At 42.6% G+C, this 26,378-nt stretch overlaps 1 protein-coding gene across 1 annotated transcript in view; it reads right to left on the bottom strand.

Moving 5' to 3' along the window:
* The window catches only part of LOC140464966 (ankyrin repeat domain-containing protein 33B-like), a 44,212-nt gene extending 23,810 nt beyond the window's left edge, over positions 1–20,402 (bottom strand). The window contains exon 1 of the mRNA XM_072560652.1: positions 19,091–20,402. Within this exon, the coding sequence (XP_072416753.1) occupies positions 19,091–19,441 (351 nt within the window). The 5' untranslated portion in view covers positions 19,442–20,402. The remainder of the gene's footprint in view (positions 1–19,090) is intronic.
* Between the last annotated feature and the right edge of the window lie 5,976 nt (positions 20,403–26,378).

Raw genomic sequence — 26,378 nt, 5'->3', positions numbered from 1 at the left:
AACACATGAAAAAGCAGAGAATTGGTGAGAAGCTGACAGAAAAGAGGAAAATTAAATAGTCAACAAGACCGACTGTAAAAATGAAAGCTTTGTATTTAAAAAGTTTCAAGCCAACATTTAAACCGTCAACAGTGATACAAAATTACTGAGGTCTAATGAAGGTGAAGAGGGTCCAATGATGAGATATCATAGGTCACAGAATCTCCGAGCCAGGCCACTCTCAGCAACAGATGGACTATTGTTAGCACCGTGAGGATTGAAAAAAAACAGACCTGGAACAAAACTACAGCATTTCATTTTACAACCATGGATCAAAACGAGGGCTGAGGTGAAAGTCAACAAAGATCAAAATCCTGCAGATGCTCAAAACCTGGAATAAAATTGGGAAAGAATGTCCTGAAAACACTGAAGTCAGGTTGGAAGAGGGAGGGCAAGGTCAAATATTTCAGGTCAGTGACCTTTGTTCAGAATCTGGAGATATCATGAGAAACACCTGATAAAGAGGAAAAGAGACAGGGATAAAGGGGCAGAGGGAAGACAGGAAAAGATATCACCCACCGGTGAGGATTTAATGAATGCACAGATGACAGCACAGGTCAAAAAAAAGGTGATAAAGAAAGAAAATATACAAAAGTGAGACACGGATACTTGAGAGGTCTGAATACTGCTGTTACAAAACAAAAATGAAGCAGCCACCAAGTCATTCAGGCAATAGGAAATGGGTATCTGACTGTTCAATCCCACTCTCCTCCTCCCCACCCAAGCTTAGTCCTGTTCTGTTTATCATTATGTTAAAAAATGAGCAATCTCCTTTCTATTTGCGAGCACAGGAACATGTGTACATATTGACCATTACAGCCTTTGCATGACTCTGCATCTTGGTGTATAGGAGAGTGAATGAATTCCCTTCAGATAGATACCTCGCACAACTGAAATCTATATTAAACCCTAACAGTTAGAATTGCTTTAGTTCTGAAGAAGGGTCACCGGACCCCAAAACGATTTCTCTCCACAGATGCTGTGTTTTTCCAGCAATTTCTGTTTTTGTTGCTGATTTCCAGCATCCTCAGTTCTTTTGGATTTTTAGTTAGAATTGGTAACTGAAGTTCATTACACAAACAGCTACAAGCATTGTGTCAATTGTGTTTAGGTCTATATCAGCTTCTGCTGATAAATTTTTATGAAGTAAATATTATGGGACAGTTCATTGTTCTTTTATGGCAACCACCAATAACGTGGCAAAAGGGCCACTGAATGTATCCCTGGTCCTATTTTAAATTACTTATTGTTATCTTTACTAATTCATTCACTGCTGTCTGGACACAACTTAGAAAGAGTTTTTTTAGATGTTGAGAAATTATTGTCTGCAGGAAGTCTTTTAAATCCATACATTCTTTCTATGGAGCAATCCTGACAGTCCCATTGTCCTGCTCTATATCCGTGGCCCAGCAATTTTATTTCCATCAAGTTCCTATCAAATATTCTCAATGTTAGCTCCACCTTCCACTACTCTCACAGGCAGTGAGTTTCTATGGGAATAAAATCACTTGTGTTTAAAACTTCCCCTCCTTTATCATTCTTGTCTAAAGTGTTAAATCTAGTGCCCCCTACTTGTTGTACCATCAGCGTTAAAAAGGCTCTTCTTTATTTACTTTTAATTGTCGTTCTACATCTCTATCATATTCCCCCCTCCCAATCCCCTTTCCTAAAAAGGGAACAATTTTTCAGCCTAACCTTGGAGCTGAAATCTCCTGTTCACCCTCTCAAGGGTCCGCTCATTCTTCCTAAAGATTAGTGACCAGAACTGGATACTGCCCTCTACTCTAGCAGTGGCCTCATTTGAATGTCATATTAGTTCACCATAATTTTGCTGCTTTTGAGTAAACCTATATTTAGGAAGCTCAAGAAATTGAATATGTACCTGGAAGGAAACACTTGGTGGGCTGTTGAAAACAATCAAGAGAATGGGACTAATTTCATAGCCTTTTTTTTTATTATATTTTTTTTCCACAAGTTTACAAAAGAAAACTAAAAAAAAAGACCCAAGTATAAACATTGATATACAGTTAAATCTTAAATAAATGATAACCAAAACCTATCAAGCAAGAAAACAGAAATACCAAGAAAAAAAAGACAAAACTCAACTAACTACTCATCTAACTTACAACTAACCAGAGTGTATCATTAAACTTCTTACATTATTCAAGAGAGAGAAAAAAATCCAACGGATAACACATAAATTGAGCAGTGATATACCTGCTCGGAATGTGTTAACATCAGATCACAACAAAACCCATATTTATCCAAAACATCCTGAGCATAGAGCATATAAAATTCACAAAAATAAAAGCTCTTCAGCACATTCAGATAAATATAGTAAAAAAAACTATTTATAAATAGTTTTAACAAAGTATAAAACGTACTTAAATGGAGATCTTCCCCCTTTTTCCCAGGGGGCATCACTTCCTTTCCAAAAAACCCATCATAACCTCTCCTAACCAGTGCTCCACCCTTGACCCAGGCACCCCACGATAGGATAAAGAAAATTCAAGTATACTACTGAACTAGAACTAACAGTGAGTACCCTATCCTTAACCACCCCCTCACCCACACCAACACCTGGATATATTTGGTAATGTTAATACCATATATGAACATATATGACTATAAAATTACAGTCTCAGCAAATAATAATTAAATATATTAATACAAAATAACAGGGGAAAATAACCCCGCTCCCAAGGACAAAGATAAAATAAGATAAGGTAGCCACCTTCCCCCCATCTACATTAACTAGACCCCCTGGCCTATATATACCTATATATATATATATATATATATATAAAAAGGGGGTAAAAGGAAATCGCTAAGTAAAGGATGAATAAATAAGCCCTTCTTCCCACCCCCCGGAGATAATATTAAACAGTAAGATAATGAAAGGAAAAAAAAGGGGAATTAAACCGGGGTGGGGGTAGGGCAAAACAACATAAATTAACTCTTATAATTTGTCTCAGAAAGTCCAAAAGTTCCTTGGCCTTCTCTGGTGATCCGAAGTTAAACACGGACCCTTCATGGCTAAAGCGTAGTATAGCTAGGTAGAGCAAGGAGTATTGAATGTTTAAATCCCTTAAACACTTCTTTGCTTCATCAAACGCCTTCTTTCAAACCAAAGCTGGGGAAAACTCCTGAAACAACTTAATCTTGGATCCTTTATGAGTCATGGCTTGTGGATCTTTCACAAGATTTCTGGAGGCTTCCAAGAGCATCTACTCACCTTACAGCTCTGCAGCCGGAACAGGACCGGGAGGGGGTGCTGGTTCAAGCCGGGCCCGCGTATTGCGACCCGGTAGGCCCATTCTACCCTTACCTGGCCTGATCCAGCCTCCAGATTCAATAACTGCGGAAGCCACTGTTCAAGGAACCTTCTTCTTCCCGTTCGGGAAGGCCCAGCGGTCGTCAATGTGGTTCTCTAAGGTCCGGACTTGCTGCTCGAGAGTCCGGATCCGATCCACGGCTGATTCTGCAATGGACTCCGAGGTCGCGGCCTTTAGCTCTGCCCCTCCGACTCAGCATTCAATTTCTTTGATGTCTTGGCCGTGCTTTTGTAGCGCGGCCGAAAGTGAATTCCACCGGCTTCAGGACTCTTCTATGAAAGCATTGATCTTCGCATCGAGTTTGGAGATTACTTCCGCGAGGCTCGCCACCGTAGGTAAGTCCCCTGGGGCAGCTGCGGACACCTCTGCTGCAGCTGGGGAGGGTGGGGGAGAGGCTCCTGCCTGCTGAGAACTGCGGGCTCCTTTCCCCCTAGTCATTTTTACAGGGGACTGAACTGTATAAATTTAGTACTAAACCACTAATTACATTAAATAAAAACTATTTTTAGTTGATTTGGTGAGTGTGGTGGGGGAGGGTGGCCCACTTTGCCTAGGTCTTGGGAGGAGCAAATTAGACTCAGACTTGCTGAGTCGCCGCCATCTTGGATCTCCCGCATAGCCTTTTCAAAGAGCTAGCACAGGCAAAACTGAGTGGCCATCTTCTGCACCATATGATTAATATGACCATGTTGTACAGTATCCACTCAGTTCAAATATTAGGGAGTCTCTCATTTAAGATACAGAAAAAGGAATCATTTCCTCACTGAGTGCATTGGTAACCTTTAGTATTCTTTTCCCTAGAGTCCTAGTAGAAGGCTAGGTGATTGGATATATTTAAGTTAGACAGAAGTTTTAATCCACAGGGCAGTCAAGGGTTCTGGGGGCCAGACAGGTGAGTGAGTTAAGGGCACAATCAGATCAGCCATGACTTTACTGAACCACTGATGGGCCGACCCCACTTTTTAAAAAGATATTATGAAGTAATAATCTCTACACTTGGTTCAAGTTTCTGTAGAGAACTTGTATAGTATGGGAGAGAACACCAAGTGGGCCAAAACACGATTCAACACTTGATAGGTAGGGAATGCTTCAAATAAGAATATGAATAACACTGGCTGTTGTCTACTCTCTGTCATCTCCTCTCCAGACCCTATATCTGGCATGATATATATTACAAGGCAGAGGGACTTTCTAACAGTCCTGTTGACACCAGGTTGGAATCCCCATCTGAAGGGGCTTTCTCACAGCAGGAGCAGTTTCAGAAGCTGACTCATTTATTTTATTGTTTGCCTTTTTATTTATCATACATGGGTACTCATGGTGAAACCATGGATAAGTGTCAGTCAAAAATTACAGATTACAGAAAAGTCCTAAAAACTTAACAAAGATGCAAATTTCATGACAGGTTATGATCTTCTAAAAGGAAAACAAAACTACAGAACAAAGTAACAGAGTTGAGAAGAAGTTGTCTGTGGATCACTGAGTGGAGGAGCACAGATGCATAAACTCAACTTGGACTCCAGCCCCTTGCTCAAATTATTGAGGAGCGATCTAATTAGTGTTTCCAATGGTAAAGGAATAAAGTGATAAGAGTAGCTATTGAGGGATGAAGAAATATTTCTATGTGGGTGATTTAATTAAAACTATAGGGTTACTTTCATCAGAGAGAGAGACAAATGCTGGTGGGTTTAACCAGAGGGTCACCATGCGTCAGGTAAGGGGAAGAGGATGAGAAAGAGAATCCTGCAGCCAGAGTGTGAATTGAACCCACACTGTTGGTATCACTGACCAGCCAACCAGCCAACTGAGCTGACCCAAGTGAGTAGTATGCTAGGTGTGACCTCAGTGGCATAGGGTGTAGCAAGACTTCCTGAGTTTTGAACTCTAACCCTGAGCAATAAAAGCCAAAACTCTTAGTTACATGTTGCACTTGCACCATTTGTTTCATGCACATAAACATGCAGATTTCTTTGTGTTCCACTTTATTTTGGAATCTCTCTCCACTTAAACAATAGTCTGCTCTTTTTTGATATTTACCATCGAAATGCATTACTTCACACTTTTCCACACTAAACTCTATGTACCAATTATTGCCCACTCACCATGTTCCCTGATAGATTCCTTACATCTTAAATGCCCCACTATTTCTGTGTTGTCAGCAAATTTAGATACATTGCACTCTGTCCCCTCCTCAAGGTCATTAATATAGATAGTAAATAATTGTGAGACCTTAGGACCAATACTTGTGGTACCTGACTAGTTGCACCTTTCCAACCTGAAAAGACCCATTAATCCCAATTTTCTGTCTATGTATTAACCAATCTCCAATCCATGGTAATATTTTACCCCCAGTGCCTTGAGGTCCTGTTCTAAAACAATAAAGTTTTATGTGGCACATTATCGAATGTTAGAAATCCAAATGCACTACATCTACCAGTTTTTCTTTATCATCTCTGCTTATTGCATCCTCAAAGAACTCCAGGAAACCAACAGTCACTCTCAGACAACATCTCACCAGGACAAAGGATCCGATACCCAGCATGAGCAAAACCAACGCAGTGTACAAAATCCCATGCAAGGACTGCACAAAACACTACACAGGATAAACAGGAAGACAGCTAACGATCCGTATCCATGAACACCAACTAGCCACGAAATGACACGACCAGCTATCCTTAGTAGCCACACACGCAGATGACAAGCAACATGAGTTTGATTGGGACAATACTACTATTATAGGACAAGCTGAAAAATGTGTTGCTGGAAAAGCGCAGCAGGTCAGGCAGCATCCAAGGAGCAGGAGAATCGATGTTTCGGGCATAAGCCCTTATGTCCGAAACGTCAATTCTCCTGCTCCTTGGATGCTGCCTGACCTGCTGCGTTTTTCCAGCAACACATTTTTCAGCTCTTATCTCCAGCATCTGCAGTCCTCACTTTCTCCTATTATAGGACAAGCCAAACAGAGAACAGCCAGGGAATTCCTAGAGGCATGGCACTCATCCACAGATTCTATCAACAAACACATCGACCTGGAACCAATATACCGACCACTGCAGCGGACAGCTGGAACGGACAACCGGAAGCGGTAGAGACAAACCACTATAAATGCCAGAGGAAACATCACAGAAGTGCTTCACAGGAGGCTCCCAAGCACTGAGGATGTCACCTAGACAGGGGAATGAAATGTCTGCAACACAAATTCCCAGCTCGGCGAACAGAACCACAACAACTCCAGGAAATCTGTCAACCGTGGTTTCCCGTTAAAAAAATCATGTTGACTCCAACTGTGTTAATCTTTTCAAAAGAGCTTGCTATTTCTTCCTTAATAAAGGACTCATGCATTTTCCCCAACAACAGATGTTAGAATATCTCACCTACACTTCCATCTCCCTTCCGTCTTATACAGTGCCATCATATACATTCCAATCCACTGGAATCCAGTGATTTTTGGAATATTTCAACCAATGCCTTCTCTACTTCTGCAACCATCTCCTTTAAAACTCTTGGATACAGAAGACTTGTTGCCTTTAATCCCATCAGTTTGTCCAATATTTTGTCCCTTGTAATAGAGAACTGTTACAAGATCTTTTCTCCCTTAGCAACTTGCAAATCTGTTAATATTGGGATGTTTATAGTGTCCTCCACCATGAAAACCAATGCAAAATATTACTTTAAATTATTTTCCATTATTAATTCCCCAGTTAGAATCATAGAATCTCTACAGTGTGGAAGCATTTGGCCCATTGAGTCCATACCAATCCTCTAAAGATCAGCCCACCCAGACTCACCTTCCTACCCTATTTCTGTAACAGTGCATTTCCCATGCCTAACCCACCTAGCCTGCATATCCCTGAACACGAATGGGCAATTTAGCATGGCCAATCCACCTAATCTGCACATCTTTGGATTGTGGGAGGAAACCCACATGGACACAATGAGAACGTGCAAACTCCACACAGTCACCCAAGAGTGGAATAAAACCCATGTCTCTGGTACTGTGAGGCAGCACTGCTAACCACTGAGCTATCGTGCCACCCTTTTTTTTCTGTCCTGTCAGGGTCCTCAGAGGGCTTTGGGTTGACCAATATTTCATTTATCCCCACTGAGAGTGATCCTGAACAGTGTCTCTTATACTGCATAGAGAGGGCTAACTAAAACTGCAGGTTCAGCCATGTTCCACAGGGTGGTAACGTGGCACTAACAGTAACATTCAACTGAGAACGAACAAAAAGACCCCAATCTTGTTCCTTCCACAATAAAAGAATTCTCCCTAACATGCCAAGATTGCCAATGCAAGCTAACCATGAGGTGACCAGTACAGTCAACTCTCTAAACTAATTTCAACAAATACTCATTGTGCACATGAGTAAAGTGAATGTGAAATATTTCCAAGTGATATTTAATTTTGAAAAACATTCTTGACCGCTTTGTGCTCTCAGATCTTTATGTTAACAGTGATGAAGTCGGACAAGAAAATTTGTGGCCGAAATGCAATATTTCACAAAAAGATTCTTTAATAGGCTGCCCATTGTCGGCTGCAGCATTATCAGGTGATAGAGGTTTTCAGCGACGCAAATTTGCTGTTTGGAAAATGCATGGATCATCCTTGCATGCTGCTGGTACTTTAGAAATAAACTGGGATCATGTGGGAAATGGGAAAAGGCAGATGAAGGCACACTGCGCAAACATCCAGTTGGTCCATTGGGAACGGCATGCTGTTGAGATGTGAAACCTAGGTCAGATGTCCAGTCCTCCCAAGTGCTGAGCTCACCCTCATATTAGAATGAATGGGTCTGAAATCAGCTGCCCACTTACCATAAGTAAATATGTAATCGAGGGTCAATTGAATTTGCACAAGGAGAACTCCCCTGCTCTTATGTAAATAGTGCCATGACATTACATGCAACTCGCCGAACAGGCAGGTGATACTTTCGTTCAACAGCTTCAGAGTTCAGCTCTCACTCAGTACTCAATGAAGTTTAAATACAGGTTGCTCAAATTCTGGAAGGGGGCTTTACACAGAAACCCCTAGATTCGATGGAGAAAAACCAGCAGCAAATAAAGTTACTAAATCTGACTGGACATGTTCCTGATGGTTTCATCACATGACTTTCTTCCTCCAATTTGTCCATCCATTTGATCAACATTTTCCCCATCTGCAATATTTCATAGCCAAAAACAAAAAACGTGTTCAAAGAAAATGTCTTTTAAAAAGGCTGTTTTTATTTCTGTCCAGTTGGTTTCTGTTAGTGTCCAGGAAATTAATCAGTAATTCCTGGAGACTCCAGGTCAATATTGAAGAATCGTCAAATCTAAGAGCACATCAAACCCAAAGCAATCATCATCGATAAACACACATAGTAGAAAAAACCTTTGTCACCTTTTAACCTTTGAGAGATTACTAAATATAGTTTTACATGATGTAATCAACTTGCTAATTATACATCCTCCACTTGAAAAAATTCGAGAGCAGCTGATACAGCACAAACTCTTCCGAGAGGGCAGCATGCAGGAGTTCTTCGACTGATGCTGGGTTTAGAAATTGTTGCTGAGATTGATACTGAATCAGAGACTCTCTGACCACCTGAACCTAGCAGCACTAGGGAAGAAAGAAAAAAGGAGGGGCTTTCATCCCACAGCACCTTGCAGTCAACTAATTACTTGGCTCTAAACAGAATAAATTTCAGCAGCATATACAATATTTCTCTACTGTCAGGCTCAGGACAGCAACTTTCCAATAACTAACTCATTTTCTGTGATAATGCTACTGCATTTGAAGTCTGTCTCTCACTCGTGGGATCTCACCCCTGATATTTCTTCACTGATGACGATTACATTATAAATCCAATAGGTCCTCAGGACTTGGGCTTTAAAATCAATAACAGCCTTTAGCTTACTCAATGTTGTATTACTTTACATTCAAATAACAATACAACATAACTGTCAGTATTCTATTTATCAGATGGCATAACATGGAATTGATTTGGGGCAGTCGATCTAGATGATTAGTATAATACAAATAAGACAGAAAGAAACTAAAAAAGAAATATAAAAGGGTAGCTCACATGGAGGTAGGATTTTATTTTAAAGGTCAAACGGCATGCACTGACCCCTTTACTGGTCGTTACTGATGATATTAAGCTAAAACCTTCAAGGCAGGATATAAAAATGGTTCCCACTGCAGACTCACAGATGATAGTAATTTCTGGAACCACTGGACTGAAACAATCTGTCAGTTAGCTAAATGCACTGCACTGTGCAGAGAGGTAGCTGAATTGTTCAGTTTTATTGGCCACTTGGTGGTAAATGGGAGATTTAAGCCTTTCATCAGTCATGTTGTTAATCAGTCATTATGTGAGATCTACAGTAGAAAGGTTCCAAGAGGATGTGTTGCCTGGGAACATGTCCCTAATCACTCTGCACTGTTAGGTTCGGCAAGGACCCTAATGCAGAGCTGGTTGTTCCTCGGGTATAGTTAACATGGTTTCAAAACAAATATGAAATGTTATTCATCTCACCAGTGGAAAACCTACAAAATAAGAAATTCTAATTGCAAACAATCAGCCTTGATAATCTGTCTATTCATCTTGTCTTCTCACTAACGTTAACTATTTTCCATCACAGTCACATTGTGGTTAAGTGATATGGTGATGCAACATGATTCAGTTATGCAAATGGGGTCAGCATGTGGGCAGATGTTAAATGATTGACCAAAATGTATTGGCAATATCTTCCAGAAAAGGCTGTTATTGGATGAGGAGCTCGCCTTGCCCCTCTTCCTATATGGAAGGAAATAACTGCAGTAGTCTAGTGCATGAAGCTCTCTTTGACATCAAATGACAACATAACTATAATCAACAAACCGTGGATTAGTTCATATCCTAGGAGGTTTGTGAATTTAGTTTACAGCAAGGCAACTCTTTGAAACTTTGATTTAAGGACAATATGGAACTGCTGGGTTGACCACTAAAGTTCACAACTGTGCAAATTGTTTGGATAGACAATATTTTATATATTTGCAATCCTGACACAATTCTTCAGATGCCCAGAGCACATATTGTATATTTGGGTGCAGGGTATAGTCTTCTCCCATCCTCATTCCTGTGATGTTCCATCTCTTAAAATTACTGAGAGGGCATCATTATTTGGAGGTCCCTTAAATTCCCAAAGTGTGGTGACTGTGTGACACTCCACACAATCAGCAGAGACCTGTAAAGTCACTTTCAGTGTTTTTCATGATGAAAGTGGGTAAAATACACTTTTCCAGCCCTCACCAGTCAGCCCAACTGCTCACCAGCTGGAAGAAGTCTTATAGACAAGTGAATACCTACCCTGTATGGAAAAGTGCTTAGGTGCCAGTTGTGGGTCAGCAGTAACTTATTTACCTTTGAATCAGAACTTGTGAATTTAAGCTTTATTCAAAAGACACAAATACAAATCCATCCTATGTTTTGAATGAGACGTTAAGGTAATGGCTCATCTGTTCTGTCAGCTGGATGAAAACAATCCTGTGCCACTATTTTTAAAGAGGACTTGGACATTTTACCACAGCCAAGTTCTTGCTCATCCCTTCACCCACACCTAAAAACAAAAAGGTTTTTTGGTCATTATCTGATTTTTGATTTTATGAGCTTGCTGTGTATGATCTGGCTGCTATGTTTCCTAAATTAGAATGGAGACTATATTTTGCTGGTTGTAAAACAAAAAGGCAAAATACTACAGATGTTAGAAATATGAAATGAAAGCAAATGACGCACAAAGTACTCAGCAAGTAAGGCATCATCATTTGTGAAGAGATGTTGCAGGTCAATGACCTTTGCTAAAGTATGTCTTAAAGTCGTTAAAGGCATTACAGAACTTACAGTTTAAGAAATAAATGTATAAATTTGCATTCCCAGCACAAACATTTTCAACAGAGGAATGCAAATTTGGGAGTAGGGATTAGAACTGCCTTATCACACTCGCTTGTCAGTCCTTTCATTGTTTAGTTATGGTTGTGAAAGTCAGAAATGTTCTTTGTTAGGACTATCAATTGGTACATCCAGCTCCCACATGTATCATCTGTTTATCACATGTATGTTTGGTTTAAATATTATCAAAAAATTTTAGTTACTGACCTTTCGTTCAACCTTATTGCATAAATGGGTCCAAAAGGGTTAAGTAACAAGGACAAGTGACATAGACTACACTTGAATTCCCTTGAGTATAAGAAATTGTAATACAATCTAAACAAAAAGTTCAGGATGATCAAAAGACTTGAAGGGATGAGGAAGTCAGAAAAGTGGAGTAAGATCTAAATTAAAGAGTACAGTTAGACCTTTCAATAGTGAGGTCAGCACAGGGCTATGTAAATCTGAAGTTGTTTCCCCAAAAAGCTCTTATTGGTTGTTCAATTGAACATTTCAAGACAAAGATTGATCGTTTTTTTGTTCGTTAACAAAATTAATGGATATAGCTCCAAGGTGAGGAAATGGAGCTAAAGTCCAGATCAGTTATCTACATATCTTCCACTGACTGAAAGGCTATTTTCACTTACCAAAACTAATCATCATGACTTGAAAAAGTAACCTTGACATCATGTAAAAATGTGCATTTTCATAGACAACGCATATTAGTTATGGCAGAGTCACTTATGTGTTTAATTTACTGAGTCCTAGGTCTAAAACCTGTTACATCCTGTTGATCTGGCATTTGCACTTTTCTTGTAAAGTATTGTCATTTTGTGACATTAGTCATTTAGGAATATGTTCTAAACCAAAAATACACATGAAAGGGAGGTGCCTCATAACGGCCAAGACAGCAATGTTTTTCCCACCACACCAAATTCTTTTGCCTTTCAATGGGTTGAAATTGTTCAGATACAATTTGCTTTTCTGTCTGATGCAAGATCATTGACCTAAAATGTTAATTCTATTTTTCTCTCCCCAGATGCTGCCTGACCTGCTCAATATTCCCACCATTTCCTGTTTTCATTTCAAATTGCCAACATCTGCTCACTGTTTTGATTCTATATCCTGTTGAAGTAACGAGCTTCTGCTTTTGTGAGAAAATGCTATCCTAATCAAACAAAAAAATCATTTTGGAATGGAGCATTCAGCGACTTAAAATGTTGCAGATTTTAACAAATAATTATTTGGCATGATTTAGGCCTGGATTTTCGCAATGGTAGAGAATGTCATAGAGTCATAGAGATGTACAGCATGGAAACAAAGCCTTCGGTCCAAACCGTCCACGCTGACTAGATATCCCAACCCAATCTAGTTCCGCCTGCCAGCACCCGACCCATATCCCTCCAAACCCTTCCCATTCATATACCCATCCAAATGCTTTTTAAATGTTGCAATTGTACCAGCTTCCACCACTTCCTCTGGCAGTCATTCCATACACGTACCACCCTCTGTGTGAAAATGTTGCCCCTTAGGTTTCTTTTATATCGTTCCCCTTTCACCCTAAACCTATGCCCTTTAGTTCTGGACTCCCTGACCCCAGGGAAAAGACTTTGTCTATTTATCCTATCCATGCCCTTCATAATTTTGTAAACCTCTATAAGGTCACCCCTCAGCCTCCGACGCTCCAGGGAAAACAGCCTCAGTCTGTTCACCCTCTCCCTATAGCTCAAATCCTCCAGTTTTTTCATGTTTCACATAGGCAGCTGCCCACAGATCTCAGCAGTTGTATGCACTACTCCTTTGAGATCTTGCAATATGAAGTACACAGATCAGACCTGTCAGGAGCAGGGCCTGAAATGTGTGATTCAGTTGGATTGCCAGGGACCTCCTTTGGAGAGATATGCTATGCCTTTTTGTAATATCCCAGGACACCTTCAGGAGAGATCAGATATCTTTTAGAAGAAGGAAGGCGGATGTTAAATAGAGACATGATGATGAAAAGGAGCATAAAATCATGAACTGTTCAAACACATCAAAAACACCAACACAGTCGACATCAAGGCAATTCAACATCTTGGCTCAAACCTTTTAAAAAAAGATTGGAGTATCAAAACAAAAGGTTTATGATTTCATTCTGTTGATATGAAAAAAAAGTTTCTATTTCTGGATAAATGTTACATTTGTCTGATTTCACAACCATCAATTATCACAGTATGTGCCTGTCAGTTCGCCATTTGATTGATGACTCCAGGCGGTTACAGACTCTGATGTGGGCTATGAATTCCAATATTTATTGTTATAAAGAACAATAAACTCATTGAGCTAATGATCGTTGTTATCAGGCTTTATGAGATAAAACTAGGAAGAAAGTGAGGACTGCAGATGCTGGGGATCAGTTTCCTGAAGAAGGGCTTATGCCAAAACGTCGATTCTCCTGTTCCTTGGATGCTGCCTGACCTGCTGCGCTTTTCCAGCAACACATTTTTCAGTTCGTTTATGAGATAAAAGAATACAAATTTAGTACATAGCTTTTTAAGATTAAGAGCTATTGCAATGCAATAAAGGCTGCAATAGGTACTCAGAATTTTAGTTTATTTAATCAAACATGCATCCTGAGATCCACCCATGGTTGACATTATAATCAGTTGACCTGGCAGGTGTAAAGGCAAAAATCGTTGTGTGGCAACTACGGATTGACATCAGGATATAAAAGGATGGGTAGAGGACATGAAGTGGCAGGGGTTGGTATGGAGGCAGCATGGAAATGTGTGAGAGGGTGAGGATGGGGGTGTGGGGTAGGGGCAGGATGTTACTTTTTTTAAGATTTTGGACAGTGCCCAAGCTCTGAAGCACTCCATCCACCATAATTCTTAACATGGTCTACCCAACAACCCATCTGACTTTAGGCAGCGTTTTTAGAAAACAGGTTCAGGGAGCTGAAAATTCTCCTCACTCCATACAGTTAACATACAGAAGAAAATGCAGGTATTAGACTCTTGTAAAATCTATTTTTCATACTGGCAAACATAATGTCTGATCCAACAAACTGGAATGTCAGTGAAATAAGAAAATCTTTCTCTAGGAAAGACTAGGTTGAGTCTTGTAACTCAGTGCTCCATTGTAAGATCATCAGTAATAGGTCCAGTAGGGAATTCAGGAAAAACATCTTTACCCGGAAAAAGGGGCAAATGTGGAAGTCTCTATCAAAAGAGTGGTCAGGGTGCACAGGGAATACTAGAAAAACACACTTTGGGAAAAAAAGGAGATAGAAGGTTATGCTGCTAGAGCTTGATAAAATAAGGTGGGAGGATACTTGTGGAACCCAACACCATCATGGATTTGTTGGACTGAATGGCTGTTTCTGTGCTGTACATACTGCACTTCTTAATTCTATTTAACTCATTGGCAGAATAAATTCGATGGGCTGAATGGTCAGAAACATGGCCACTGGAGTATACCTGTATATTCATAAGATGTTGCAGAACTTAGACAGAGGCAGGTGTTCGGCTGGAGCTCAGCAACTGTGATTTCTACACTGCAGAAAAATACACTGGACAACATGTAAAACGACAGGATTAATTGATAGTGAAGGGGGAGATAAAGGCCACTTGTGACTTGGGCACCGTGCCAAAATTTGCAGAAGTCTTTTAATCCTTGACCGTGAAATCGTCCCATCATCATGCCATAACAATACAAACTGAAACACTGAACAGGCAGCATGGTGGTTCAGTGATTAGCACTGCTGCCTCAAAGCGCCAGGGACCTGGGTTCAATCCCTGCCTCAGGTGATTGTCTGTGTGGAGATTCCTCATTTTCCCTGTGTCTGTGTGGGTTTCCTCCCATAGTCCAAAGATGTGAAGTTTAGGTGAATTGGCCATGCTAAATTGCCCATCGTGTTAGATGCATTAGTCAGGGGTAAATATAGGGTAGGGTAATGGGTGTGGGTGGGTTATTCTTCAGAGGGTAGATGTTGAGTTGTTGGGTGAAATTGCCTGTTTCCATACTGCAGGGAATCTAATCTAATCAGTGAACTGCTGACATGAAGAAAGATTACCTAAAGAAGAAGCATGTGATTATTTTCATGCTTAGCCCTGTAAACAAAGGAGAATAGGGATGACTGCCATGGATAAACGAATATTTACTCTAGTACAGAAAATGTCAACCACAGGTCTGTGATCATATTGTCACCACTAAACCTTCAAACCATTCCAGGAACTTAAGCATATGATCTTGGTTGATATTCCAACACAATATTGAGGGAGTGTTCCATTGCAGAAAGAGGTGCGTTTTGGATGCAATGTTGAACCAAGATCCTGTCTGAGCGTTCACATGGAAATACAAGATCCCACAGTCAATTTCAAAGAGATCTTCCTGCGTTCTGACAAATATTCATCACTCAATCAACATCACTCCCACACTCCAAAGATGTGCGGGTCAGGTGAATTGGCCATGCTAAATTGCCCGTAGAGTTAGGTAAGGGGTAGATGTAGGGGTATGGGTGGGTTGCGCTTCGGCGGGGCAGTGTGGACTTGTTGGGCCGAAGGGCCTGTTTCCACACTGTAAGTAATCTAAACTAATATAGCTGGTCATTTACCAACTTGCTGTTTGTGGAACCCTGATGAAGTGAGCCCAATAATGTGGCAAGAAGAGAGACAAGATTAGCAATAAAAATTGTGGCATTAGTTCAATGATACTAGACTTTTTTTTAAATGGAAGGTAAAACAGACTTGAGCAAGCTGGCATATTGGCCCGAGCTCTATGACAGGAATTTCAATTTGCCCACTTTCCAACATCTAAGTCACTGACAGCATACTCATGAGGTAAACATCCAATACCCATGGATGTCACTAAGATATGGAGCAGTCACTATTCAACAATCACCCCTCTGCTCGCCCAAATACACATTGGCTGCAGGTTCCTGAGCAGTACGGAATTCTTCTCCCATATTCAATTCCCTCATAATTTTATCCCTCCAATCTCCGACTTCCTTCAGCCTTTGAGCCCTTTCTGAAAGTTGTTACTTCTTCTAACTTTGACATCTTACACAGCCCTGATTTCCTTTATCCCAATGTTCCAGTGGTTATGCCTTCAGCTGTATTTCAGCATAATTTCTGTGCTTAACCTCTCTGCCTCCCAGTTCAATCTGAAACTTTCTCTTCAAATTCTACTTTGACTAAGTGTTTTGTCATCTGATTGTTCTGTGGATCTGCTACAGAGCTACTTTTGACTTGAAACGTTTTAGATTAGATTAGATTACTTACAGTGTGGAAACAGGCCCTTCGGCCCAACAAGTCCACACCGCCCCACCGAAGCATAACCCACCCATACCCCTATATCTACATCTGCATCTACCCCTTACTATGGGCAATTTAACATGGCCAATTCACCTGACCTGCACATCTTTGGACGGTGGGAGGAAACCGGAGCACCCGGAGGAAACCCACGCAGACACGGGGAGAACGTGCAAACTCCACACTGTCAGTCGCCTGAGGTGGGAATTGAACCCGGGTCTCTGGCGCTGTGAGGCAGCAGTGCTAACCACTGTGCCACCGTGCCGCCCCACACAGATACTGCCAAACCTGCTGAGTATTCCCAGTACTTTTGTTTTGCTGACAATACCATGCACTCTCAAACTATAAGTCATTGCCTAGGAGAAACCTCCTTGAATGTTTACTGGAAAAGCATATAAATAACATCTATAGGCACTCTTATTTATTGCGGTTTTTAAACAATGGAGTGAAATTGGTTTTCCAATCCAAGGACTATTCATAAATTGAGAGAGTTTCTAATGGTTATGGTAAGTGCACCAACAATTTCTTCAACTCCATCTCTTAATGCCTTGGAGTGAAAACTAGAGATGCGTCTATATTTAAACCCCATCAGTATTTTACAAGGACTTCAACTCAATTAAAATAGGGAGAGAAAATGGGGTAGGGTGGAATGAAGAGCTCGGGCTAAAACAGCCAAGAGGTTAAAGCAAAAGCTTTCCTTTAGAGGAGGGGGGTGAGAGCAAAATCCAGCTCATCAGGTTCAGTAACAAATGTAAGTTAATAACAAAATACATACTTGATAAAGACTGAACAGAAGTGATAAAATCAAGGAATGTGATAGTTAAGGTGGGTGTTAAGACCATCAGAGATTAGGTTACAACAAAAGTCCAATTAAAAGTTCTATGTTATAGTGCATTTAGACAAAAAATGAACTTAAAGATCATGGTGGCCATTACAGAGACCTGACTACAGTGCTGGGTATGACTTGGAGATAAATATTCCAGGTTATATGAACTTTAGAAAGGGTAGGGACAATGGAAAAAGAGTATCAATATTAATAATGAATACTAATAAAGCATAAGAGGGGATATTAGTCAGACAGATGAGCCAATAAGCAAAAATATTAAGTGTATAACTGAAGAATATAAATAAATGGAAGACTCTGGTGGGAGCTGTTTATAGCTGTCCAGCCAGCGGTGATAAAACAGCAGGTTAGATGGACAGAGATCAAAAAAAATTTTTTTTAAAAACAAGACACAGAGTTTTAACGTCATAGCTTTAATTTCCTTATGTAGTGGGATAAGCAACATAATTTCTAGCACCAAATATGTCAAAATCTATTCAAGATAATTTCCTGAAAAACATATTCCAGATACAGCTGTCAAAAATTCAGGTTTTAAAATTTAAATGTGAGAGATTTTGGAAGGATGAGACAGGAATTGCGCAGAATAAACTGGGCAGAACTGTTGCTGGTTTAAACTATCTATACACATTGGAAGGGGATCAAAATATGTATGATAAAATAAAAGACCAACACACAACAGCTCCATGTGTATAACTCAACAACCTTGGCCAACAAGAAAAGTGTTGTGCTGGAAAAGCACAGCCTGTCAATCAGCATCCGAGGAGCAGGAGAGCTGACGTTTCTAGCAATAAGCTCCTCATTCCTGATGAAGAACTTATGCTTGAAATGTCGACTCTCCCGTTCCTTGGATGCTGCCTGACCTGCTGTACTTTTCCAGCGCTATACTTTTTGACTCTGATCTCCAGCACCTGCAGTCCTCACTTTCTCCAAGAAAAGTGCAAAGTCACATAGTATTAAAGGAAACATCTGTTATGTAGATTATGAACGTTAGAAATCCCACAGATTGGGAGACACATAAAAAACATTAATCGGATAAAAATTAAATGGTAAGTACCATAAACATGGACATTTGAAGAAAGAACTTCAGGCTCATCAAGGACAACAATAAATGTTTTTACAAATATATCAAGAGCAGTTATGAGTAAAACGATTACCTGATGATAGACATGAGTGATATTGTAATTGGAAATCAGAAAATTACAAGTTTATTTACTTTGTACTGTCTTCACTGTCATTTTTTTGAGATGAAATACCAGAAATAAAAAAAGAAAGTAAATGAACTGAGGGGAAATGCAATATATGTGAAAAAAATGCTTCAGAGTGGGTATATCCATCAGAGTATGAACGTGCAAGACAGTGTGTATGTCTGTCAGTGTCTAGACCTCAAGCTATGTGTATGCATGTTGGCTGGCAGTATGTGTACTTTCATTTGTTGTGTGGGTGTTGGGGTTTAGTAGTGTTTATGTATGTGTATGCACCTGGCAATGTGAGAATGTGTCTGACAATGTGAACACGCATCTGGCAGTGAATGCGTGTTCCTTGCAGCATGTATGTGTGTGTGAGTGAGTGAGTGCACGCACGCACATGCCTGTATGGTATTTGTCTGGCAGTATGTCCATTTGTATCTGCCAGCATATGCAATGTACATGTGTATTTGTACAAGCGCGAATCATGCCCCAGTTCCTCACTTACCCTTCCATTCCTGTCCTTCTCCATCACCACCTGTTCGCTCAGCTCCTGACACATCAATTCCTTAAGTCCAATGGAATTGTTTATGGCGCAGGCCTGGTACAGGCTAAGTGGGCCACTTGTTGCGATCTCAGCCTCACTGTTAATTGACTGAAGGTCAGGAGGATAGAAGGAATCATCTGACAAGATACTGTAGGTATCAGGTTCCTTGCCTGCCTCACCATTTTCCTCAGACTCGGCATCCTCCCACTCCTCTTCGAACACCTGCAGGAGATGGGTTGTATTGGGTGACATGGCAGTTGTCCTGGTTTTCCCACTGTCCTCTGCCAATCTCACCTCCGTCATCAGCAGCATGTGGTGGGGTCCCCAGCAATAAAACAAGGGAGAACTGAGGAGAGGCAGGCAGGGAAACTCTCAGAACTACCACCCCTGGGAACCCATCCCCCTGGATCCGAGTGTCGATAGTTCTTGCTGACAGAAGAGTTCCAGGTGAATGAGAGTCAAGCTTCTCAGACAGAGGTCCTGGGGTCAGGGTTGTGAGGGTGCTGGGTTCAAGGCCTTGGGTGGGGGGAAACAAATAGTGTTGAATCCTGATGAATTGGGTCCTTGGAGGTTAAAGGAGTAGAGTCCCAGGATGTTCCTTTTGGGTTGGATGGGAAAAGGAATGGGCTACAGTCTTAGGATGTTGGGCGGAGGGGGAAGTAGGTTGAAGTCCTGGGTTTTCTTTGGGGGTGGGGGTCTGAGGTCCGAGTTCTTTTAGGGGTGGTAAGGGGAGTGGATTAAGGTCCTGGGTTTGGGGGGAGAAGGTGGGTTAAGATCCTGGGGGTTTATTTTTAGGATGGTGGGTGGGTGGAGTGGGTTGGGAGCTGGGTGTGGAGGGGACGTGAGTGTTTGGGCTTCTTGTCTCCCTCGGTGCCTGTCCCTGGGGGGGGGGGGTTCCTCCCGATCAGCGATCATCCTTGAAACCCCATCTCCTCGCTGCCGCTTTCCCGGGTGCGGAAAGCCCGGTCTGAAGCCGCACCGCTCACTCTGCGCTCGGGGCTCGGGCTCTCACTCGGAGCCGCTTCCTCCCCCCAGACTCCAGCTCCAGCTCCAGACCATGCTGCTCTGACACACAGACACGAAGCAGCGGCTCAGCTCTAATCCGATGACATGAGTTCGGCTATAAAGCGGCAGCGGGAGGAGCCTGAAGCTGCTGTGTTCTCACGGTCATTGGGACACCCCCCCAACACACACACACGGCCCGCCCCCATCCCCATGGCCCGGGGGGAGAATCCCAGCTCAAACTCACCACAGGGTGGGTGGAGGGGAAGCTCATTTACTTCCCCTTCCTCATCAAATCTCGTACCACATCCCCTCCCCTCTCCCTCCCACCACTCTCCGCCCCCTTCCCCCACTCCATCACCCCCACTCCCTATCCGTACTCCTATTCAATCCATTTTCCTCACTCAATCCACCCCTGTGTCTACCTCCACTTCACCCTTCCACACTCCTCCCTCCCCTCTCCCCTACCCCAGCTGGCTGACTCATCTTCACTGTGGGAGAGGGCAGAAATCAGCCCCACCCCTAGACCTGAAGGTCAGCTCTCCCCCAGCTCCCTGGGCCAAGAGGCCGTCATTGTAGTGGCATCTATCTCACTGTAACTGAAACCATATTCATACATAAAATTTTGGTCAGGCTGGAGTTGGGGAATTCCGCTGGGTTTTCAGACTCGAATTTCCATTGCGGTTATTTACCACAGGTGTCCCCGTGACCGGTTTCCGGTAAATATTTAGTTAACAATGGTCTTTAAAGAGCATACTGTATTGTTGTTTTGGATTCCTTTATTACTGGGTGGAAGTCGCCGTGTGGACAAGGACAGATGCAATAGACTGTCTGCTCTCGACCTCAGTCTGTCATTGACAGGCCTTGCAACCGTTGAATCGAACAGATGGGTAATCGGATGCCCTGAAATCACTTTCCTCTTTAAGTACAGGAGGCTTTTTTTGGCAGCCTTAAAATTCATATTTTACTTGTTGGGAAAAAAGAAACTTTCAATAAGTTGACGATCGAATTGGCTGATTTTTTTTTCATTCGGGCAGTCGACATAACAAACACGTTTCTGTCATTTGCATTGAATTTGATGTTAACCATTTGCTGTTTACACAGTAATGCGAGCTCGAGTGAGCCATGTGTGTAGTTCAACTGTGATATTTAAAACTTCTTACAGCAAGTCGCAACCGTTGCAGTCGGTATAAATAGTAATGAACTGTCTGTCACCAATGGGAATGATGTTTTCAGTAATTAAGTGTAGTAAAGTCATTACTTTTCTGAGATCATATTACAATATTTCTCTTTAGTCTTTCACACCATGTGCGTCTGAGCCAAGCGTACACTATTTCCGCGATCATTTCCCCCTCTATTGGAAACAATTATATTAGTCACAAATAAGATGCAATATAACTTTTGAATAGGTAACCCAGGTGTCGAAAACACTGGATTAAGCCTTGCATCATTTTCGTGAAGATGTCGAGGTGCCGGTGTTGGACTGGGTGGACAAAGTTAAAAAATCACATAACATCAAGCTAGTACTTTCGAATAAACCTGTTGGACCTGGTGTTGTGTGATTTTTAACTTTGTCTACCCCAGTCCAACACCGGCACCTCGATTTTTAACTTCATTTTCACGGAGTAGCGGTAATGTAGTAATTATTTACTCAAAAGCATGATAATCAGATGACTTTATCCAATCAACAGGGATAGACACAATTGAGCTGTTAACTCAATCAGTTGATTGTTGCCAAACTGTGCACTTGGTGAGGAAAGAGCTTCAAAGAACGAGTAATTCAGAGACCAGGCTAATTTTTTTATATATTACAAAAGTATACTTTATTCATAAAACAAACTTTACGTACATATACAGCTACTGAAGCAGTTCATGAAGAACAACAAACATTGGAATTTGGAATTGCTTGCAGTTGTGAAAAAAACCCAAAGCATTTCTTATTTATGCAGGACTATATTTACATATATTTGAGGCACTATGCTCTAAGGACACAGCTTCAAATTCTACCATGTCAGCTCTTGGGAGTTTAGGACTTTCTCAGGTCCTGTATGCTGGTTCACGTTCCACCTGGCTTGTCATAACATGTCTGCACTGGTTGGGTGAAAATCATTATTTTCAGAGAAGCTTTGTTTCGCAAATCAGTTTCAAATTCTCACACAGGGAATTGATAGGTTAGCTCCAGTTCCTTGACAGTTTTTTTCATACATTGTGTGTTCCCCCAAATGCAGACAACCCACAAGCAAAGATCTAAGACAGGGATTGGACATTGTGTGTTGATATTGTAAGGAGACTCTGGCCCATTTTATGTGGAGGGTCATGCAAGCCTCTACACAAGCTTATCTTCCATCCATTGACTCCATCTACACTTCTCACTGCCTCAGAAAGTCAGCCAACATCATCAAAAGACCCAACTGTAATCTCTTCCAGTCTTTTCCATCAGGCAGAAGGTACAAAAGCTTAAACACACGTACCAACAAATTCAACAACAGCTTCTTCCCTGCTGTTATTAGACTTCTGAATGGGGCTTTCAAATTTCAAATCTAATATTGATCTTGCTTTTTTTTTGCTCCTTCTTTGCAGCCATAATTTTATATTCCTCACTCTGTCCAATCACCAGGCAGGGTGATTTTGTATGGTATGATCTGCCTGTACTGCATGCAAAACAAAATGTTTCACTGTACTTAGGTACATGTGACAATAATAAATCAAATCAAATCAGGGTCTATATTTGAGTTGAAATGAAGACCGGTCTAAAGACATGGTGCAGTTATTAGCCAACAACTATTCTCTATTTGCATAGTCTTTATAATACAGACACCATCTACTCTAATACAGATTATTGGCCAGCAACATTTTCAGAAATCTGTGCCCTCATCATATTGGTATCTATGTATGAAGACTGTGGATGTAGCTCTTGCCTCACCAAGTGCACAGACTGGCAACAGTAAACTTACTGAGTTTAACAGCTCAATTGTGGTTGTCACTGTTGATTGGACAAAGTCATCTGATTAGCATGCTTTTGAGAAAACTTCATCCCTTATTAGTTGAGTGACTGTAAGAAGAATGAGAGTGAAAAACAGGGGTGGAGATGAGTGTGACTAGAGGGTTGGTCAGAGAAATTTGAGATCGAAGCTGGCTGTGCGAGAAGTATAGTACATCCCATTTGGACCGACGCAACAAATTCTGCAAAGGGTAAACTTACCACCTGCTCCCTCACCTCAATGCATTTTAGCAGTGAATAGTTGTAGGAGTTAAGGGTCTCCCTTGTAAATTCCACTCAATCTGACTCCTGATAGACTGCATGGAATCTATGGGTGCTCACACTGGGTATGTTAATAGCTTGCTCCTGGGAATTGAAATCTGGACTAACCATGACTAGAATAGGCAGAAATTTCTCATTTTTTGTTTGGTATGGCTCTGGAAAAATAGTAAATGATGGGTCAGAATGTTAGCTGTTCATTTCTCCACTGATGTCAAGCCGGTGTTGTTCTCTGACCACTGCCTCCTGCTGGCTGACTGTCACCTACTGGACGAGCAGTGGGCTGGTAAGGGAACTTGGAAGCTGAACACAAAGCTGTTGACCCCAGGAAATATTGAGGAGCTCAAGAGGGACTACGCAGGTTGGAGAACCATGAGGCCCCTCTTTGAGACACCAGCGGACTGGTGGGAAACAGTAAAAGGGAACATCAAGAGGTTCTTCATCCTCAAAGGTGTTCAGGAGGTGAGAGAGAGGTGGGGAAAACTGTCCCAGCCCCAGGAAAGTATGCAGAACCTGCTCCTGCTGCAGACGATAGGGGTCGATGTCACGGAGGACCTCAAGGAGATGAAGGGCCAGCAAGCCTCGCTTTTTGCCTCGGAGGCCTCCAAGATAATCTTCCGGTCCAGGGTCCACTCGGTGGAGCAGGACGAAATGTGCTCACGTTTCTTCTTCCAGAAGGTGCACAAAGAGAGCTCCGTGCTCAGCAGCCTGAAGGAAGCAGATGGCTCGATAACGTCATCTCAGGCTGATGTCATGAGGATCAGCAAATCCTTCTATGCCAGTCTCTATGACGTGAAGCCAACCGACAGCACAGCCTCCCAGTCATTCCTGGCCTCTATCACAGAGGTCTTAGACAACAGAACAAGGGAAAGGCTGGACCAGCCGCTATCTCTGGAAGAGCTGACCAAGGCCCTCGAGTCCTTCAAAAAGAATAAAACTCCCAGAAGCGACGGCTTACTGGTCGAGCTCTATTCCGCTCTGTGGGACTTGATTGGCCAGGACCTGCTGGAGGTGTATGTCAGTATGCTTCGGGCAGGTACCATGAGTGAATCCATGAAGAAAGGCATATCACCCTCATCTACAAGCGGAAGGGGGAGAGGGAGGAACTCAAAAATTGGAGACCAATCTCACTGTTGAATGCGGATTACAAAATTCTGTCAAAGGTAATCGCCAACAGGGTCAGGTCTGCTCTGGGGTTGGTGATTCACCCTGACCAAACCTGTGCTGTACCGGGCAGGAAGATCGCTGAGAGTCTCACACTCCTCAGGGATACGATCGCCTACGTGCAGGACAGAGGGTTGGACACCTGCCTGATCAGCCTGGACCAGGAGAAAACCTTTGACAGGATATCACACAGGTATATGAGAGATGTTCTCTCCAAAATGGGCTTTGGGGAGGGAATCTGCAATTGGATCAGACTGCTCTACACCAATATTGTCAGTGCAGTCTCAATCAATGGGTGGGAATCAGATAGCTTCCCTGTAAGATGTGGAGTCAGGCAGGGCTGCCCTCTCTCTCCTGCCTTGTTTGTGTGCTGCAAAGAGCCATTTGCCGAGTCCATCAGGAAGGATGTGAACCTGAGAGGGGTGACTATTCCTGGCAGCAGGGCCAGCAGGTCAAGGCCTCCCTGTACATGGATGATGTCGCCATTTTCTGCTCAGATCCGCTGTCCGTGCACAGGCTCATGTGCATATGTGACCAGTTCGAACGGGCCTCGGGGGCCAAAGTAAACTGAGGCAAGAGCGAGGCCATGCTGTTCGGGAACTGGGCCGACCAATCCTCGATCCCCTTCACCGTCAGGACCGACCACCTGAAGGTGCTGGGTATTTGGTTCGGGGGGGCTGGGGCATGTGCCAAGTCTTGGGAGGAGCGTATCAGCAAAGTGAGGCAGAAACTGAGCAGATGAAAGCTATGATCGCTCTCCATCGTGGGAAAAAAACCTGGTCATCAGGTGTGAGGCACTGTCATTGCTGTTATACGTGGCACAGGTCTGGCCTATTCCCAGAACCTGTGCCTCTGCAGTCACCTGGGCCATCTTCCAATTTATATGGAGGTCAAAGATGGACTGGATCCGAAGGGACTCGCTGTACAAAGATCTGGGCAACGGGGGAAAAAAATACACCCAATGCCACCCTCACCCTGATGGCCACCTTTGTGTGTGGCTGCATCAAGCTGTGCATGGATCCCCGGTACGCAAACACCAAGTGTCACTACGTACTGAGGTTCTACCTGTCCCCGGTGTTGCGAAGGATGGGCCTGGCCTCGCTGCCGCGGAATGCTCCAAGTAGTTGGACCGTTCTGTATCACCTGTCCTTCGTGGAGAAGTTTATGAAAAAGAAAAATACCTTTGACCACAAGTCCGTCAGGAAGTGGTCAGCACGTAGTGTCCTTGAGACCCTTAGGCAAAAGAAGAGGGCGGATCCTATCAAGCAGTTCCCTGAGCAGACTGTCAAAGCCATTTGGCAGAATGCCTCATCGCCAGAACTTTCCAACAAGCACCAAGACATGGCTTGGCTGGTTGTGAGAAGGGCTCTGCCTGTGAGATCCTTTATGCATGCCCGGACTCTCAGCTGCACTGCACGCTGCCCTCGAAGCGGCTGCAGGGGGGATGAGACTGTAACACACCTCCTTCTGGAATGTGCGTATGCAAAAGACTTCTGGAGAGGAATGCAGTCGTGTTTGTCGAGGTTCGTCCCGAGCAGCGCCGTGATGCGGGACTCCGTGCTCTACGGCTTGTTCCCCAGGACGCACACCGAGACGAACATCAACTGTGCCTGGAGGATCATCAACTCGGTGAAGGACGCTCTCTGGGCGGTCCGAAACCTGTTGATCTTCCAGCTGAAGGAGTTGACCCCGACAGAGTGTTGCAGACTGGCACATTCCAAGGTCCAGGACTACGTGTTGAGGGACGCGCTAAAGCTTAGGGCAGCTGCCGCCAAGGCGTGGTGGGGAAAGACCACTGTGTAACATCTGCCTGCCTAAGAAGAA

Source organism: Chiloscyllium punctatum, chromosome 41 (genome assembly GCF_047496795.1).
Source record: "Chiloscyllium punctatum isolate Juve2018m chromosome 41, sChiPun1.3, whole genome shotgun sequence".
Lineage (NCBI taxonomy): Eukaryota > Metazoa > Chordata > Chondrichthyes > Orectolobiformes > Hemiscylliidae > Chiloscyllium > Chiloscyllium punctatum.
This window is presented reverse-complemented; position numbering and strand designations above follow the sequence as displayed.